The 18,549-nt window shown below is 53.1% G+C and overlaps 2 protein-coding genes across 3 annotated transcripts; both read left to right on the forward strand.

Moving 5' to 3' along the window:
* The first annotated feature begins 226 nt into the window (after window positions 1–226).
* On the forward strand, window positions 227–1,202 carry LOC141977276 (protein S100-A5-like). The gene is made up of 2 exons (XM_074938666.1): window positions 227–379; window positions 1,059–1,202. The coding sequence occupies exons 1-2, from the start codon at window positions 227–229 to the stop codon at window positions 1,200–1,202; spliced, it is 297 nt and encodes a 98-aa protein (XP_074794767.1).
* Window positions 1,203–2,074: 872 nt separating this feature from the next.
* On the forward strand, window positions 2,075–4,851 carry S100A6 (S100 calcium binding protein A6). Of its 2 annotated transcripts, none has more exons than XM_074938664.1 (3): window positions 2,075–2,175; window positions 3,522–3,684; window positions 4,624–4,849. In XM_074938664.1, the coding sequence occupies exons 2-3, from the start codon at window positions 3,547–3,549 to the stop codon at window positions 4,765–4,767; spliced, it is 282 nt and encodes a 93-aa protein (XP_074794765.1). In that variant the 5' UTR covers window positions 2,075–2,175; window positions 3,522–3,546; the 3' UTR covers window positions 4,768–4,849. The 2 variants fall into 2 exon arrangements, with proteins under 2 accessions (XP_074794765.1, XP_074794766.1); XM_074938665.1 differs by lacking the exon at window positions 2,075–2,175 and adding an exon at window positions 2,588–2,730 and having other exon boundaries at window positions 4,624–4,851.
* Window positions 4,852–18,549: the final 13,698 nt, after the last annotated feature.

Raw genomic sequence — 18,549 nt, forward strand, 5'->3', positions numbered from 1 at the left:
CTTGGTGGGTACCACTGTCCTACCCTGAAGAATGAAGCTATTGGCTGGAGAGCACTTTGAAAAAGGAAAGTGCTGTGTTGAAAGCTAAGTATTAGAGCTGCAGGGCTGGTATCTGACCGCCACAGCCTGTCTGCTCCTAGCCTTGCTCACGGGGGCTTGTCTGCACAGTTCTTCCTGTGGCGGGCCCTGTTTCACCGTGCCAGGCGCTGTTCTCTCTTTCAGACTGATGTGGACGTGCACCATGGAAACGCCTCTGGAAAAGGCCTTGGCAACCTTAGTCTGCACCTTCCACAAGTATTCGGGGAAGGAAGGCAGCAAGCTGACCCTGAGCAAGGGGGAACTGAAGGAGCTGGTGAAGAACGAGCTGGGGCTGGGGGACGTGAGTGCTTCGAAAAAATGTTGGGGGTTGAAAAAAGAGCAACTTTTTGGATCAAAATGAGCATTTTGGTTCTGATCAAACTCTCCTGGGTTTCTCCCCAAACTGATCCGATCTGAGATTTTTGCAAAACTGAATTCTGAATAAAATTTTGGGTTTTTTTTTCATCCAAAACATGAAAAAAAAAATCCACAGGAAATTTAGGGTGAAAAAATGAACATTTTTCAAAGTCCCGTCCCCCCCCGCCCCCCAGTTTTTTGGCCCAACCAATTGGTCAATTTGATCTTGTGAAATCAGACTCCCGAGATCTGATTTGCAGATCCCTGTCCCTGTGCTTGGGGGATGGATGCCTTCCCCAGGGTTGGATTTGGCCTGGTATCCTTGCCCACTGTGCTCATTTCAGGCCTGGGGTTCGTATTCCTCCCAAGGAAGCTTTGCTCCCATTTAGCAGCTGCCCCTCCCAATTCAGCCCGCTGCCCGAGTGGGAGGGAAAGTAACATTAATGTCTCCTCCCTGTTCTGTACCATGGTTAGCAGCGGCCCAGGAGCCAAGGCTCCAGGTTTCACTGCATCATTAACGAGCCAGATTACAATAAAGGGAAAGAAAAACCAGCACCTGGGGCCAGTGCAGATCCCTGGAGGTTTTATCTAGTCTGTTTGGCTTCTCTCACCCTTTCCTGCAGAGAATGAAGGAGGGAGGCATTGAGCAGCTCATGAAAAGCCTAGACCGGAACAGCGACCAGGAAATCGACTTCAAGGAATACTCGGTTTTCCTGTCCACCTTGTGCATGGCCTACAATGACTTCTTCCGGGGAGGGAGCAAGTAGCTGGGGGGGAAGAAGGGGGCTGAGACCAGGACGCAAAGCCCCTGGCTCTGGATACTGTCCGGCTGCTTTCAATAAAAAGAGTTCTGTCCACAGGTCTGCCAGTGTTCTGTGTTTCCTCCTGTCCAGCATTCCTTCCATCCACCGTTCTGTACCATCTATCCAGGCTAGAATATCTCGTGCCAGACAGATCTCTTTTCTCTTTGCCTGTCTGTCCCTACATTCCCCATGCACCCCGATCCAGCCGTCTAGACTGCGGGGGCAGGGGCTGTTTCTCTGCGTCTCTGCAGCCCCTGGCACAACGGCCCAGAGCCTCGAGTTAGTTACGTGCCTAACTCCCAATGGACCCCTTTGAGAATGTGGGTGGGGCCCTAATCTCAGTCATGGCTCCCAGGGGCACCTGTACCTGCAACAACAACACACCTGGGCCTAGGCTGTTTCCAGGCTCTCGGGAGGGAGCTGGGCCGGGAGGTGACTCCCAAGGTGAAGGCCGACCTGCGGCTGGATGGGCGGCGCTCTGGGGTCTGGGGAGGGTCTGTGTGTCTGGGGGAATTCCCAGCGCTCTTCATCGGGGTCACTGAGGGCAGCCCCCCGTGCTATCCTGCCTCACTCGTGCCCCTGGCTTCGTGCCCCGACGGGAACCTGCCTGCATTGCAGACCACACCTTGCCTTCCCCACCGGAGCCTTGGCACCTGCCTGCTGCAGCCCAGCTGGGCTAAGCTGGGGGCGGGGAACAGGGAGAAGGGGCCCGGGCATGTCCAGGCCAGGGCATATTGGGGGCAGCCACATGAGTGGGCGGGGCTACGGGGACAGAGGGGGCGTGGCCTCCCCGCCACACCCAGCCCCCCTCTCCCCGGGGCAGTGGGGCGGGTGGCGGGGCTGGGCTCCGGGCCGCTATATAACAACCGCCCTCGGGCGGCTCCCGCACCCCAGCCCCGCGCCTCCTTCGCTCTCGCAGCCCGCTCCGTCGTCTTGGGTGAGTCCGGTTCGGTCCTCTCCTCCCGCCCCGGACCTGGCGGGGGGCTCCCCCTCCCTCCCCGCAGCTGAGCCCCGCACCCCAGGGTCCGGGTCCGTTCCCTGGGGCTCTGGACCCCCGCAGCGCCGGGAGCTCCGCGCCCGATCCGCGTTCACACGGTCCGCCGCTGCGGGCCGCCCGAGTCCGGCTCGGCTCCGCGCCGGGCGCCTCGCAAGCGGCTGCGGGCCGGGGTCTGCGCCCCGCCGGCCCGGCTCGGTGCAGAGGGAGGAAATCTCCGCCAGAGCCGGGCGGGGCCGGGCGACTCCCAGTCTGCGGCCAAGTCGCCTGCGCAGCAGCCCGTTGCCTGGGGTCTGGTTTTCTTGGAAGACCTGGCGACCGCTTGTGGAAACGGGGGGGAAACCGTGGACCCGCCCCCGCTTTATACCGAGACTCGCTGTTCAACTGGGCGCCCCGTTGCGTGGAAAGGGTGGTGGTGGGGGGCTGCAAGAATCCCCTCTGCCCCCTGCTGAACCTCGGGGCTGCCGGAAAATGACGGGGGGCTGATGGGTGGGGCAGGTTGGTCCCCCATGGAAGGAAGGACACAGACCCGAGACCAAATTCGGCCTTTGGTCGCCCTCCTTTGGTCTCTCTGGTTGTGCCATAGAGCCCCTCACCCTGGGGTCTGGTCACTTACAGTCTCTGCTGTGAGCCCCTGGAGCCTTTCCTCTCCATCCGGTATCTGACCTTCCCCCGGCTCTGGGCTGAGCTCACCCCTGGGGCTAACGCACCAGTGGGGAGGGGGTGGTTTTGGGGTGAGACACAACGACAAGAGAACCGAACCAGCTGTCTCACCCAACGCCCATGGATGAGCTCGGGAATCTGTCTGCTGAATTCAGTGCCTAGCAGACCAAGGCCAAGATCCGTGTAAATTTGAGACAATCCCGCAATCTGGCCATTCACTCTGTGCAGGTCCCTTCCCCCAGGCCCGCTGTCTGTTGGCTCCCTCCCCGGGCACTGAAGGGCATAAACTCCTCTCCCTCCATTTTCTGGGAATGCCAAGTTTATGCCGTTCTCCTGAGAGATGCTGGGCAGGAAGCCAGGTGAAAGAGCCCCTGGTGCCTTGGAGTGCTTCCTGGATGGGGAGCAAAATCCTTTGGGGCTGAGTTAGGGGGAGTTCCCCAAACTTCCCAGCTCCTTGGGCTTGCCCGCTTGTCCTGTTCATTCGGGCTTGTCTCTGCCCCCCAGGGCACGGATTCCAGGGATGGCTTTACTCTTCCAGTTCTAGTGCTTCTGTTTCCAGAATGGGTCCTCTGTTCCCCTGTGGCTCCGTGTCCTGGCCTCGCTCACCAACTGTCTTCTCCCCTCAGATCTACCCACCACAGACCTGCAGAGATGGCATGCCCTCTGGACCAGGCCATCGGGCTCTTGGTTTGCACTTTCCACAAGTACTCGGGAAAGGAAGGGGACAAGAACACACTGAGCAAGAAGGAGCTGAAAGAGCTAATCAAGAAGGAGCTGACCGTAGGGGCGGTGAGTGTGGCTGGAGATGGGGGTCACAGGTGTTTTAGGATTTGCAAGTTGGACTTGGTGAAAATCAGCCCCCAGAAAAGGACATCCTCTGTTATTGTCATAAGCACATTAGTGACCTAGGCCAGCTCCCTGACTGCAGCTGGTTCTGCTGTGAGTGAAAGAGACGAGTTAGGTTTGACTGCATTACGTTAGTGCAGAGAGGCCCTGGCCAGTGCTGTACAAACGGGAGAGCCCCTGCCCACAAAGGCTTACAACCTAAATAGACAAAGCGTAAGAGGGGTGAGAGGCGGGAAGTGAGCTGCGCAAAGTTGTAGAGCTGGGACCAGAACCTGCGTCCCCACGTCCCATTCCAGAGCCCTTGCCCACAGCCCATCCTGGAGATCTTTGCAGCTCTCTGTGAATGCAGAAATACTGCAGCCTGGGGCCAGAGCCACCTCTTGTTCCACCCCCTCTGCATCACTGTGGCAGCTACAAAGCTGGCAAATCTCCTCAGGTAAGAATTCCCCAGTATAGTCTGCTCCTGGGCCACCTGCTCCAGGGACAAGCAGGGTGAAGAGGGGTGTGTGTGGGCAGAGTGCCCCCTCGGAGCCATAGGTCACTGCCCCCAGGATCGGAGCTCTCAGGGCTGCCTGCTCGGTGACACCCAAAGTTGTTTGGGCGTCTTTTGCACTTTACACAGCAAAACGCCACGTGAAGAAGCTATGTGGGGTCCCAAGTCACCACCAGCCCCCTTCCCCCCCCTGCAGCACCTGCATGCTAAACCAAACCATCAAACTCTCTCCTCTCATAGCAGCGATTGTGGGCTGGGAAAGGAGGCTTCTGGAAAATGTTAAACTCTGCACCAATGACCACCCCCCCCCCCAATGCACCTGGCCCTTGGAACCCAAACCTTCCCCTCCCTGGGTTGTGAGTGGCTTCTGTGCTTTCCTCTGGCTCTAGAAACTGAACGATGCTGAAATTGTTGGGCTCATGGAGAGTCTGGACCGGAACAAGGACCAGGAAGTCAACTTCCAGGAGTACCTCACTTTCCTGGGTGCCCTGTCCATGATTTACGATGATGCTTTGAAGGGATCTAAGAAGTAGACAGGCCGAAGCAGCAGGCCCAGCATGCTGGGGAATGGGCCCTGATAGGTCACGGCGTATCCAATAAAATTTTGTTTTGTACGATTGTTGCTGGGGTCTGTTTTTGTAAAGCTCAATAAATGTTGTTTGATTTTGAGAGGGTTTCAGGAGTGGGCTCAAGGCGCGGCTGGGACAAACAGAATGAGCCAAATGAACGAGGTGTGGAGGGTTTATCGGTTTAGTGGGTGAGGGCGGAAAGTCCGGAGAGGGGGATGAGCACCAGGGAGATGCTGCATCACTTCACCTGACTAGGAGGGGTCTGTGTCTCGCATGCACCAAGTCAGGGAGAGAAAGGGCTTGTCTAGACTGGCAGTCTGGGGTGGGAATCCACCCCGAGCGAGCCTGGTGCAGACTACGGGCATCCTGCTGACCCATATTGAGGTTTAATGCCCTGTGAGCGAGGACTAGACCAGATGCGCTAACAAACTATTCACACACGCCAGCTGGGCGCACACAGACACTCTGACTGTGGCAGGCTAGATTCACGCCCTGGCTCGGCGTGGTCTAATTGCTCACACGCCCCGAGCCTCAGAGCGAGCTGGTGTCCACAGCCGGGCCTGGGAGACGCAGGGGATTTTCTGGGGTGGGTCACTCAGAGCTGTCCAGCCCTTCTCGCAAAGAAGGACAAGGAGATGCCGACCCAGCCTTCTGCCTCGCTGCACCCCCACAGCGCAGCCACCTCAGCGCTCAGGTGAGCCGTGGGAGCGGGTGGGGCTGCAGCTGTGTCACCATGGCAATACCTGCGTGGCAGGGCTTGGCTCACGCGCCTGGAGCCTTGTCCGCGGTGTCAGGTGACAGGAAGAGCTAGTTGCAGTCTCAGCAAGAGTCTCCCAGCCAGAGAGAAATCCAGCGACGTCCCAGGACGAGAAAAGCCACCGGGGGCCGTTGACAAATCTGCCTTTAAAGGGGCCCTGAGCCCCCTTGGCCCTAGGGTCATGACTGCGCAGGCTGCGGTCCCATCCTGGGCAGATATGGGTGTCACGCTAGCCCTCCTCTGGCAATGCTTGGCCCCAGCGGGCTCTTCAAACAAAGGAGTGACTCGTTCCTCCCTGGAATGCCATGGTGACAGGCTACGCCTGCTACCATTGTCCATGGCACTTGCGTAGAGCGAATGTCGGTCTAGTGATAAATAAACTATTGATCTGCCTCCAGACACCCCCATCTAGCTAGTGAGTAATATTGCGATCCCCCCCCCGCCCCACACTGTAGCCCTCTGGGCCAATCCACAGCGACCCCTAGGGCTGTGTATTTATCCAGCCCCTGTTGGCTGGGCTGGAGCTTTCTGTACTGGGCAGAGAGCAAACGTCACAGAGGGAGAGGGGCGGTCCCAGCATAACGTCACTCGACCCAGGGCAGAGGAGTCATTACGAATAGGGATATTAGGGCTGCACAGCAAGGGAATGCTTCCTGCTCGTGAGATGGATGGTTCTTGTTTGTACGGCAGGAGAACCGACCAAACTCAGGGCCCCGTCAGGCCTGCTGATGTGTATGTAGGCCCAGTCCTGCCCCACAGAGCTTCCAGTGTAACGGACGAGACAGACGTGGGGTGGTGGAAAAGGAAATGGAGGTACAGAGACTTGAGCAAGGGGCAGAGCCAGGCGTAAAACCCAGGAGCCCCATTTCCCACGCTGGACCAAGGGCTGTGGGACACACTACGGGGAATGCACCTGCTCCGGCCATTCAGTGGTTGACCTCGACTGTCTCTGACTGATCCCACGCTGCAGCACCAGGCAGGTGAAAGCAGGCTGGAGCTGTGCTCGGACTCCCAGGTGAACAATATAGCTTGGACGGGGCTCAGCTCCTGGCCGGAGATTCCAGGAGCACTCTAGGGTGTATTTCTTGTCAACTGCTGGAAATGACCCACCTTGATTATCACTACAAAAGGTTTTTTTTCTCTCCTGCTGGTAATAGCTCACCTTACCTGATCACTCTCATTACAGTGTGTATGGTAACACCCATTGTTTCATGTTCTCTGTGTATATAAAATCTCCCTTCTGTATTTGCCACTGAATGCATCTGATGAAGTGAGCTGTAGCCCACAAAAGCTTATGCTCAAATAAATGGGTTAGTCTCTAAGGTGCCACAAGTCCTCCTGTTCTTTTAACCAGGGGCACGCGTACCCCTGGCAGGGACATTGGAACAATGTGTGCAGTGCGGGTGCTGAGAGCCATTGAACCAAACTGTAAACCCTGCATTTGATGGAAACCACTTCAAGCCAGGGGGTGTGGCAGCCCCCCCAGTTCCAGCACCTATGACCGCTGGGTTACGCAGAGACCTTCCAGGGGGTACGTCACCTCAGCTAGATACTTGCCTAGTTTTACAAGAGGATACAGAAAAGCCTGAGCGAAGTCAGTACAAACTAACATTTCATACAGACAATGACTTGTTTAGACGGCTCTGGGTGCTATACACTGAAATGTAAGTACAAGATTTATAGTCCAATCGATTTATTTGATAATTAGATGGTAACAAGGAGGAAGTCAGCAGTTTGTCAGTACTAGTGAGCTATGACCCTTCTGTAATTTTATGTCTGATTTTGTAAGCAAGTCGTTTTCAAGTGAGGTGAAACTTGGGGGTACACAGGACCAATCAGACTCTGAAAGGGGGACAGTCATCTGGAAAGGTTGAGCCACTGGTGTAGATAACAGAACTCAGCAGCAGCACCTGGAAGACAAACCGGCTCACTACAGAGATGGCTGTCAAACTTTGCAGGGATGCACTTGCTCGATTGCCCCTTAGGAGTTAATTTGAACACCACAGGGGCTTCCCTGGAGCTCTTTGGGCCTGATCCTCTGCTCCACTGAAGTCAATGCAGCTGCTCTGGTTTACGCCAGCCAAGGGGCTAGCCTTTTGCCATTGTGGTCTGGCCGGAATAAGCGTGTTTGTGGTATTCAGGTTTCGGTTGCCCCGTGAAGAGAGTTACCAGACAAAAGGCACCAGAGCAAAGATGGCAAAGGTGACCGCTAAACATCTGGGGCCAGCGGCCCTGCTGGTGTAAATCAAGGCAGCTCTATTGGCAGAGAATTCTCAAGGTCGCTGCATGAATGCCCGGTTGCCATGCGAACCAGCCTTGTGCCGAGCCTTGCCAATCCATCTCAGGATGTGGTTAGGAGAAGGCCAGCATTGCCGCGCTCAGATGTGCCACATAGCAACGAAAGCCAAGAGCACAACACGCATTCTTGCAGGACTGTCCTACTTGTGAGGGTATTGGCCCTGCTAAATGATCCCTGGAATCCTCAGCCGAATATCCAGGACGGTGATCAAGCAGGTTCTCAGCCTCTCTCACTGCTCATTTTGCACAGTTAGGGCTTCAGCCGTGACCCACATGGGCCTCTCTGGTATTGTTCCAGCGGGAAGCCTCCTTCGCTGACATCAGACCCAGGGGTTCCAGGCACTCAACGTTACCAATCAGCCAGCCAGGGTCAGAGATCCCGGAGTGACACGTTCAGCACACACCAGGGTTTGTTTGTTCTTTGAAATCGGCCAGCAGAGCCGATTGCTCACGTACCCGGCGCCATGCACAGGGAAGAGCAGCGTGGTCAGACCAGCTAACCGGAGTAGGAATGCATGAAACACACTGACGCTAACTCAGGCCAGCGTGATAACTCAGGCGTTTAAGTGATGCACACGTAGTACTCTCGGCTAGAGCCTCAGCTGAAGTCCATGGAGCTCCCCCCAGCTGAAGAGCCGGGCCTCTGAAACAGGAGACTTGGCCCCAAAAGTGACAAGCACCACTGGGCCAGAGAGATAGAGCTAGGCTGTTGCTGAGGATCTGGTCCAGTAGCTCTGCTAACCCCAACCGGCATCCCATAAAATGTTACACTCTTGCCAAGTTTTGTGATATTTGGTGTTTTTCTTTTAAAGCAGCAGCTCCTGGAGTCCTGTGATTACATGAGAACCGTCTTCTTTTTCTAGCCCTAGTCCCAACTATATGGGAGCCCAACTATACGGCCCTTCTTTGCCATTCCAGTTGGTCTTGAAGGGTCCCTCGTAAATTCTGTAGTTAATCACATTTTTTTATATGACATCCACACATCTAGTTTTGGGTCTTCCAACCCTTCTCTTACACTTAGAAGTGGAGGGTAACACCCTGTTTCCTATATGTTCTTCCACCCTTCTTGCCACAGGCCCAGACCATCGAAGCCTGGATTCCTGGAGCTTTTCTATAAATGGGGCCACCTTCCCCCTTCCCTGGATTCTTTTGCTCTGAACATGGTCCAGCCTTGTAACTCCAAGCATCCATCTTAACATTTTCCTTTCGTGCTCTGTTCTTCTCTCTTCCTCAGTGCCCAGAGTTCAGAGCCACACAAAAGGCAGGCCTAATTACATGAGAACCTCAGCTTTAATTAGAAAGAAAGAGGTTTCTAGTCCTTATTGTTTCAGAGAAAAGCCTGAAAACATGACCCAAGTTCACCTGAAAGCTCAAAATCCAAAGGCACCCCCCCAAGTTGTTTTTTAAAATCTCATGGTTTTGAAGCCAGTGCGATATTTTGGGTGCCTCATTCATGATTTTAAATGTTTGGGGTTGGCAATATTGTAAACAAATTATCCATCCACCCTCCTAGATCCTTATCTATCTATCCATCCATCTATCCTTCCTTCTTCCTGCAATCTCTCTCTCTCCCTCCATAGACACCCCGCGTCCATCCATCCATCTCCTCACCACCTGCAATACGTCCTTTCTCTGCAATAAATCAGCTACCCCAGCACAACCAGGGCTCAGAAACGGCAGGCTCAGAGGGATACAGGCTTCGGGGGAGACATGCTTGCTGAAGTGGAGAGGGATTCCACGCTGCAGGCAGAGCACAGCTGCATGGGGGATCGTACAGCCTGGCCCGTGTGTAAAAAAGCAGGCCGAATTATTGAAATTCATTAAACCCGGCCTGCTGCGTTTAAAGAAGAGCAACAACTTGAAGTGCCACCAGGTGGCAGGCGGGAGACCGAGCTCCCTGTGTCTACAGGCATGTGTAGGGAGCGGGTTGTGTTAGCCGTGGGGTGTGTTTACGGGACAGGCCGCGAGATGGCAGCGAAGCTATGGACGGTGTGCGCTTGGCCTTTACCAGGTCGATGGAGATTCACATGCTCTTGTGTGTTAGGGCCGATGGGGGGACTGGTTTCTTTGCTCCAGGTCGCATCCCGTGTTGGGCCGGTGTAACCCTCTGAACCCTGCCGGTCTCCGAGTGGGGGCATGGCTTCTGGGCCCCCAGAAGAGGCACCGACAGCGTCCCAGAAGCTGGCGGGCTCCACGGCACTAGCCGGCAGGGTAAATGATTCTCCCTTGGTTCCGTGCGGCGGGGTGGCTCTGGGCTTTGCTTCCGCAGCCTCTGCAGGGAGCGGTCACCAGCGTCCTAATGCCCCACTCACGTTAATAGGCTGCAGCATTGCCGGGGCCAAGCCAGACGCCGCCGGCCGGGAAAAATAATTAAGACCCATGGGAGGTGGAAGGAGCTGACCTCTGGATCCCGGCACCTCAATGGGGAGAGAAGCAAAGTACCCGAGGGATCGCCTAATGAGGGGAGATAAAGGAGCTAATTAAGGCCTCATTGTTTTTAGAAGCAGCAAGGTCCTGAAACCCCAAAAGGAGTCAATGCGTGTCAAGTGCTGGGTGCTGGGTAATTCCCTAGTGTAGACAAGGCCCAGGAGTGGGTGGATGATGGTCTATACGTCCTTGGAAGGGGTAAGCAGGAAGGAGAGAGAGGTGTTGTAAATGATCAGCTGCCTCCTGAGCACTCCTTTGTGGCCTGGGGTGGCGCTGCAGGGCCCTGCCTCAGTTTCCCCTCGCTTGTGGGGATCTTTCAAAACTTCACCCAGCCTGTCTCATTTTAAAACATTCCCCTTCGGGAAGAGGATCCAATTTATTTAGTCCCTACAAACATTGGTCTTCCAGGCCCCTTCCAGCACCAGTTCCATGGTTTGAATAGTTCTCTCAGCATTGAAGCAGGAGACCCCCGCCCTCCTTCCTGGAGCTGGGTTATCATCCAAGCCCTCCTCGAGCCAGCTGTGGCTTCGCGCTGGTCACACGCTCCGCATTCTTCCCACCTGGGGAGGTGAGTGAGGCTGGTCGCAGGTGGGCTGGGGCCCGTCTCCCCTGACTGCAGAGACACGTGGCAGGAGACAGCCCCTGCCTCAGAGAGCTCCCGGCCTAGGTGGACCAGGCAGACAAAGGAAGGATGATCCCATTTTACAGGTGGGGAACTAAGTGACTGGTCCAGGTCACGCAAGGGTCTGTGGCAGAGTGGGGATTGAAGCCAGCTCTCCCGAGGCTTTGCCCACAAGCAGGTCTTTCTTCCCTTCCCATAGGTCCTTCTCCCACTCAGCCCCTAGGATCCACTGCTCCCGGCGTTGCCTCTGTCCTGCCACGCTGCCCTCCGCTGAAGGAGGATTTTCCTCGCCCCGCCCCTGGAATTCACCAGGAGGGCGCGAGACGCATCTGTGCAGCCGTCTCGACTTGACTGCGTCCTCTCTTCTGTCGGTCCCTTTTCTCCCTAGGCTGTGAGCTCCCTGGGTGGGGGTCCTGCCTTCTTGGCTAGCAAACTGCAGGCACTCTATAAACAGTAGCCATCTGACTGCCTGGCCTGCCCCTGGGGTTGTCAACTTTCTACTCACCCAAAACCGAATGCCTCTGCCCTGCCCCGCCCCCTCCTCTGAGGCCCCTCCCGTGCCCCGCCCCTTCTCTGAGGCACCGCCCCTGCTCACTCCATCCCCTCCGCCCCGTCGCTCGCTCTCCTCACCCTCACTCACTCGCTCATTGTCACCGGGCTGACTCAGGGGCTGGGGTATTGGAGGGGGTGAGGGCTCCAGCTGTGAGTGAGGGCTCTGGGGTGGGGCCAGGGATGAGGAATTTGGGGTGCAGGAGCGGGCTCTGGGCTGGGGGGGTGGAGCTGAGGGGTTCAGAGTATGAGAGGGGGCTCTGGGCTGAGGCAAGGGGTTGGGGTGTGGGAGGAGGTACAGGCTCTGGGATGGGGGTGCGGGTTCTGGGGTGGGGCCAGAAATGAGGGGTTCAGGGTGTGGGAGGGAGCTCTGTGCTGAGGCAGGGGGTTGCAATGCGGGTGTGTGTGTGAGGGCTCTGTTTGGGGGTGCAGGCTCTGGGGTGGGGATGGGGATGGGTATGAGAGGTTTGAGGTGCGGGAGGAGGCTCCGGGCTGGGATTGAGGGGTTTGGAGGGCAGGAGGGGGATCAGGTCTGGGGCAGGGGGTTGGGGTGTGTGTGGGGGGGTCTCAGGGGTGCAGGCCTCAAGCAGCTCCTGAAAGCAGCCGGCATGTCCCCTCTCCGGCTCCTACACGGAGGTGCGGCCAGGTGGCACTGTGTGCTGCCCCATCTTCAGGCACTGCTGCCGCAGTTCCCAGCCAATGGGAGCTGCAGTGGCGGCGCTTGGGGCGGGGGCAGCATGTGGAGCCCCCTGGCTGCCCCTACGCCTAAGAGCCGGAGCGGGGACATGCCAGCTGCTTCCTGGGAGCCGCGTGGTGTGGAGGCTAGCACGGAGCCTGCCTGCCCTGCGGTGCGGCGCCACCAACCGGACAGTCATCGGTGCTGACCGGAGCCGCCAGGTTCTGTTTTCGACCTGCACCACAATGGCCATTTGCAAGCCGGGTGCCATGCCCGGCACCCCACGTCGAGGATTCTTTGCCGCAGAGGCTGAGGGCTCCTCTCCCGGGCTGCTGCCGTCTGCTCTTGCTTTAGCTAGTTAGCTGAGATCCCAACCACAGCGTGCCTTCCTTTTGCCGCGCCTCGTGTCCTTACCCCGGGGAACTGAGCAAAGGGCGGTTTTGAGATCCGCTGGCAGATCCCACTCCAGAGGGCACCGCGGTGTGCGCAGAGCCAACGGCATGGCAGATCTTCTCTTGCCAGCTGCACTGAGCCAACAGGCCCTGGCAAGGCCAGGGGTTGAAGAGGAGGGAGCAGGGAGAAGCTGGAGCCCGGGGCAGGCCTGCCTCCCTCATGTGTCTCATTTGGCCGGGCGGGATGCAAGTGGGCAGCAGCACAAGGTGCCGTGGTTTGAAATCGGCTCTTCTCTGATGCCTGCTGTGAGAGGAGAAGGGAACCCGCCCATCCTGAGGGCAGGGGTGGGGTCACGGCCACACACTGGAGTGCCGCCTTGGGGGGACGTCCACGCGTGGTTTTTTCAGACACCCAGTAAACGTGCTGTGCACGTCATCCCACTGTTATGGAAACGCGAAAGGGAAGAGGACATTTTGCGGCGCAGGCTGGTGCCTGGTTGCCACATTAACTATTGCTGCTGTTATTAAAACAATGGAAGAGGGAAAACCCAAACCCTGAGACATGGGGAAATCACACGTGCTGAGAGGCAGCATAGGATAAGGCACTGGGCGGGGAGTCAGGAGATTGGGATAAACCCATTTGTTATTTGTTACCATCAGCTGTGTCCTGCAGTCCACGTCAGGTCCGGTCTACACCCAGAAGGTGTCATACATTAACCCCTGTGGTATGATTAAAGCAGTATCATTCCCTATGTGTAGGTGGCGTTATACTGGTACAATGGTGCTTATACTTCCTGGAAGGGAAGGGGAATCAGGTACAGACGCTCCCTGACTTACAAAATCGTTCAGTTCCGGAATGCCTTGCATAACTCGCATTTTGCGTAGGTCGGAAACGTATACCCGACCATTACGCAAAAAACAAACAAAACAAAAAACCCCCAACCACCTTCTATTGCTAGTTTACCGAACTTTTTCCGTAAGTGCGGAGAAGTGTCCGTCGGGTCTCGCGTAACCTGGGGAGCATCTGTATACTAGTCAAAGCAGCCTTTATCCTGGTGTAACTGCAGCCACATTACAGGTGGTTTCGGTATACGTTGGTAAAAAAAAATCAACCCTCCCTGCCCCGCCCAAACGCACATAGCCACCTGGGTACAGAAAAGATGTGTCGATCAAGACTCAGGGCTTGTCTACACTGGCAAGTTTTGTCGCCAAAACCGGCCTTTTGGCGACGAAACAGCAAGAGCCTACGCACTACAATGGGACTTTTGTCGCGAAAAACATGCAGTTTTGGCGACAAAAAACTTCCACCCCTGCGAGAGACTTTTGTCTTTTTCCCTCCCTTTATTGTCGACAAAGAGCCAGTGTAGACACTGCTTCTGCCAGTATCCCACGATGCCTGCCCTGCGTGCTCTGCTCAGTGTTTTGATCTCCGCTGCCCTGCAGGCATGCGCCCCTCCCCTTTCAAAGCTCCGGGAAGTATCTGTGCGCTGTTCCTTTGGGGAACGAACCAAGAGCAAATCATTGGCATGCTCCGGTTCTGCCCTGCGCTAGGGACAGCCGATGCAGGGGGAGCGGGACAGACTGCTGGGCTGCTTTGCCATTCCTCAGCAGGGAGAGCTCGCGGAGCTACTCACGATGCTGCTCGAGGCTGTGGGCGAACTCGGAGAGAATCCCAAGATGCGCAGCCATCAGCTCTTCCTTCCCGCAACCCGGCACTCTGGGATACATACTCCCGGTGCATTGCTCACCCTGTCGATGACGGTGTCCCCAGTGTGGACATGATCTGTCGACAGAGGGAGCACAGGGGAACACCCTTTGGTGATTTTTGTTTTGTCGACTTTTGAGTGTCGACATAAGTTTTGTCAACAAAACTTGGTAGTGTAGACAAGCCCTAAGAATCAAAGACAGGGAGCCGAGCTCTGCTGTTAATTACACTGATGTAAACCAGGAGTAACTTTGCTGCTGTGAAACTGCTGCTATGTGAGATCAGAACCAGGCCAGTGATGGGCCTGTATCAAACAAAGCCCGCGGTACTTAACCATGGGCTTTGCTGATCCAGGCCCCTAAGCACTCAGACAACGAATTCAAGCGTATTAGGCTCAGGGTTGTAAAACAAAGGTGTCTTGGGTTCATCCGTTTATCTCAGTTTATTGTTTGAAGGCATTAGGTGTGTCCCCCTCCGCTCATTAAGTCAAAAGGTTCCTGGAACTGGAGAAATTCAGACTTACTCATTTTATTAATTTACCTAATCTATTTGCTTGTGTTTTGCAATAGACAGAACTGCAGTGATCAAGTTTTAAATGATCTTAGTAGCCAAGGAAGGCACAAAAGGCTATTAGTCCTAAATCCAAACGAGTTTCCTTGTTACAGCCCAAGATGGTGTATTGAAACCGGATCCCCTGGAATCTGGCTCACTTGTTCTTTTACACCAAAACAAAGCTGAACTTAATCATTCATATCAGTGGGTCACCAAAGTTATGGTGACTTCATTTCTATTAACAGTGAAAAGATCTGGATTCTTACTCTGGTTTATTAGGGAGACAGCATGGTCCAGAGGCTAATGCACTAGACTGGGACTGTTGTATTAATATAAATGGATACAGGGGCCTAAAGAACCAAAGATGTAAACGTGACCCTGAAACTGTCCAACCTTAAACAGCTTGAACCGAGGTTTGGGGTTTGGTATCCAGAGACGACACCTGCTGAATACCAGGGCACGCCCGCCAATAGGCATCTTTTAAACCTCGTATTAAAGATACAGAAAAGAAGGAAAAACCTTTGAAATGTAAGGTATTAAGTGAGGCCTTTGTCTTCACAACATCCCTTGTTTTCTTTTTCCAGAATCTCAGCATAGATGCTTATGCAATTGTGACATTCCTAAGCCCTATATTCTGTGCTACAGGCCAGGAAGCCTGGAGGAATGGAACAAGCTATGTCTCTCCTCCAAATCATCTTTTTGGTTCTGGCTTTGTACAGCCCTTAGCACAATGGGAGCCTGGTCCTGGGCTGGGGATCCTCAGGGCTACTGCAATCCAAATAACTAATAATAATTTTTCCAATCGTGAACAATCTCCAGGAACCTGAGAGACCCCCCCAAAACTATAGGGAACTTAATGAAACAGAACCAGCCATAGCAAACAAGGCTATCACCTTTTCCATCATTACAACAGAAACAGTCAACCCCTCTGCCCATCTAGTCATAAAGGAAGAGAGGGTGGCCATGACCCCCTTGAAGCCGATTTGAGACCTCTGGAGGTTGAGAATTCATGATTTAGTCTATAGCATTACTGGTAGACAGGTTTATACCATCAATAAAAACCTATCTACACAGGAAGTCAATTTAGCACCATTCTAGCAATGGCTTGGTTTTGGCGAGTGACTATAGACAGATGTTATAGAAAGAGAAGTGAGGTGTAGGGGAGCGAAAGCCCTTAATTAACCTTAATTGGGGAGGGTTCAGAAGAGAGACACAAGAATGATGTTTTTAGAAGACTGGGAAACCTGCTTGAAAGACTTGAGACGTCCAATCTGTTTAGTTTATCAAAACTAGGTTAAGAGGTGACTTGATCATGGTCTATAAGTATCTACCTAGGGAAAAGGTGTCTGATACTAGAGGTCATTTTTGCTTTAGCAGACAAAAGCATAGCAAGATCCAATGGCTGGATGTTGAAGCTAGACAAATTCAAACAGGAAATAAGATGCAATTTCTTGACAGTGAGGGTAATGAACCATTGGGGCATCTTCTAAAGAGACATGGTGGTTTCTCCATCACTTGAAGTCTCTAAATCACGACTGGAGATTCATAGATTCATAGATATTTAGGTCAGAAGGGACCACTATGATCATCTAGTCTGACCTCCTGCACAACGCAGGCCACAGAATTTCACCCACCCACTCCTGCGAAAAAAACCTCTCACCTATGTCTGAGCTATTGAAGTCCTCAAATCGTGGTTTAAAGACTTCAAGGAGCAGAGAATCCTCTAGCAAGTGACCCGTGCCCCATGCTACAGAGGAAGGCAAAAAACCTCCAGGGCCTCTTCCAGTCTGCCCTGGAGGAAAATTCCTTCCCGACCCCAAATATGGCGATCAGCTAAACCCTGAGCATATGGGCAAGATTCACCAGCCAGATACTACAGAAAATTCTTTCCTGGGTAACTCAGATCCCACCCCATCTAATATCCCATCACAGGCCATTGGGCTTATTTACCATGAATATTTAATTACCAAAATGATGTTATCCCATCATACCATTTCCTCCATAAACTTATCGAGTTTAATCTTAAAACCACATAGATCTTTTGCCCCCACTGCTTCCCTTGGAAGGCTATTCCAAAACTTCACTCCTCTGATGGTTAGAAACCTTCGTCTAATTTCAAGTCTAAACTTCCTGGTGGCCAATTTATATCCATTTGTTCTTGTGTCCACATTGGTACTGAGCTTAAATAATTCCTCTCCCTCTCCGATATTTATCCCTCTGATATATTTAAAGAGAGCAATCATATCTCCCCTCAGCCTTCTTTTGGTTAGGCTAAACAAGCCAAGCTCCTTGAGTCTCCTTTCATAAGACAAATTTTCCATTCCTCAGATCATCCTAGTAGCCCTTCTCTGTACCTTGTCCAGTTTGAATTCATCCTTCTTAAACATGGGAGACCAGAACTGCACACAGTATTCCAGATGAGGCCTCACCAGTGCCTTGTATAACGGTACTGAAACCTCCTTATCCCTACTGGAAATACCTCTCCTGATGCATCCCAAGACCGGATTAGCTTTTTTCACGGCCATATCACATTGGCGGCTCATAGTCATCCTATGATCAACCAATACTCCAAGGTCCTTCTCCTCCTCCGTTACTTCTAATTGATGCGTCCCCAGTTTAGAACAGAAATTCTTGTTATTAATCCCTAAATGCATGACCTTACACTTCTCACTATTAAATTTCATCCTATTACTATTACTCCAGTGTACAAGGTCATCCAGATCCTCCTGTAGGATATCCCTGTCCTTCTCTAAATTGGCAATACCTCCCAGCTTTGTATCATCCGCAAACTTTATTAGCAAACTCCCACTTTTTGTGCCGAGGTCAGTAATAAAAAGATTAAATAAGATTGGTCCCAAAACCGATCCTTGAGGAACTCCACTGGTAACCTCCCTCCAGCCTGACAGTTCACCTTTCAGTAGGACCCGTTGTAGTCTCCCCTTTAACCAATTCCTTATCAACCTTTCAATTTTCCTATTGATCCCCATCTTATCCAATTTAACTAATAATTCCCTATGTGGCACGGTATCAAACGCCTTACTGAAATCTAGGTAAATTAGATCCACTGCGTTTCCTTTGTCTAAAAAATCTGTTACTTTCTCAAAGAAGGAGATCGGGTTGGATTGGCACGATCTACCTTTTGTAAAACCATGTTGTATTTTGTCCCATTTACCATTGACTTCAATGTCCTTAACTACCTTCTCCTTCAAAATTTTTTCCAAGACCTTGCATACTACAGATGTCAAACTAACAGGCCTATAGTTACCCAGATCACTTTTTTTCCCTTTCTTAAAAATAGGAACTATGGTAGCAATTCTCCAATCATACAGTATAACCCCTGAGTTTACAGATTCATTAAAAATTCTTGCTAATGGGCTTGCAATTTCATGTGCCAGTTCCTTTAATATTCTTGGATGAAGATTATCTGGGCCCCCCGATTTAGTCCCATTAAGCTATCTGAGTTTCACTTCTACCTCAGATATGGTAATATCTACCTCCATAGCCTCATTCCCATTTGTCATGCTACCATTATCCCTAAGATCCTTTTTAGTCTTATTAAAGACTGAGGCAAAGTATTTGTTTAGATATTGGGCCATGCCGAGATTATCCCTGACCTCCACTCCATCCTCAGTGTTTAGCGGTCCCACTTCTTCTTTCTTTGTTTTCTTCTTATTTATATGGCTATAGAACCTTTTACTATTGGTTTTAATTCCCTTTGCAAGGTCCAACTCTACTTGACTTTTAGCCTGTCTCACTTTCTCCCTACAT

Source organism: Natator depressus, chromosome 24 (assembly GCF_965152275.1).
Source record: "Natator depressus isolate rNatDep1 chromosome 24, rNatDep2.hap1, whole genome shotgun sequence".
In the NCBI taxonomy this organism is placed as follows: Eukaryota; Metazoa; Chordata; order Testudines; family Cheloniidae; genus Natator; species Natator depressus.

Coding starts and splice junctions, on each gene's coding strand:
- S100A6 (XM_074938664.1), top strand. CDS start 3,547: ATGGCATGCCCTCTGGACCAGGCCATCGGGCTCTTGGTTTGCACTTTC. Junction 3,685..4,623: donor AGGAGCTGACCGTAGGGGCG/GTGAGTGTGGCT, acceptor CTCTGGCTCTAG/AAACTGAACGATGCTGAAAT.
- LOC141977276 (XM_074938666.1), top strand. CDS start 227: ATGTGGACGTGCACCATGGAAACGCCTCTGGAAAAGGCCTTGGCAACC. Junction 380..1,058: donor ACGAGCTGGGGCTGGGGGAC/GTGAGTGCTTCG, acceptor CCTTTCCTGCAG/AGAATGAAGGAGGGAGGCAT.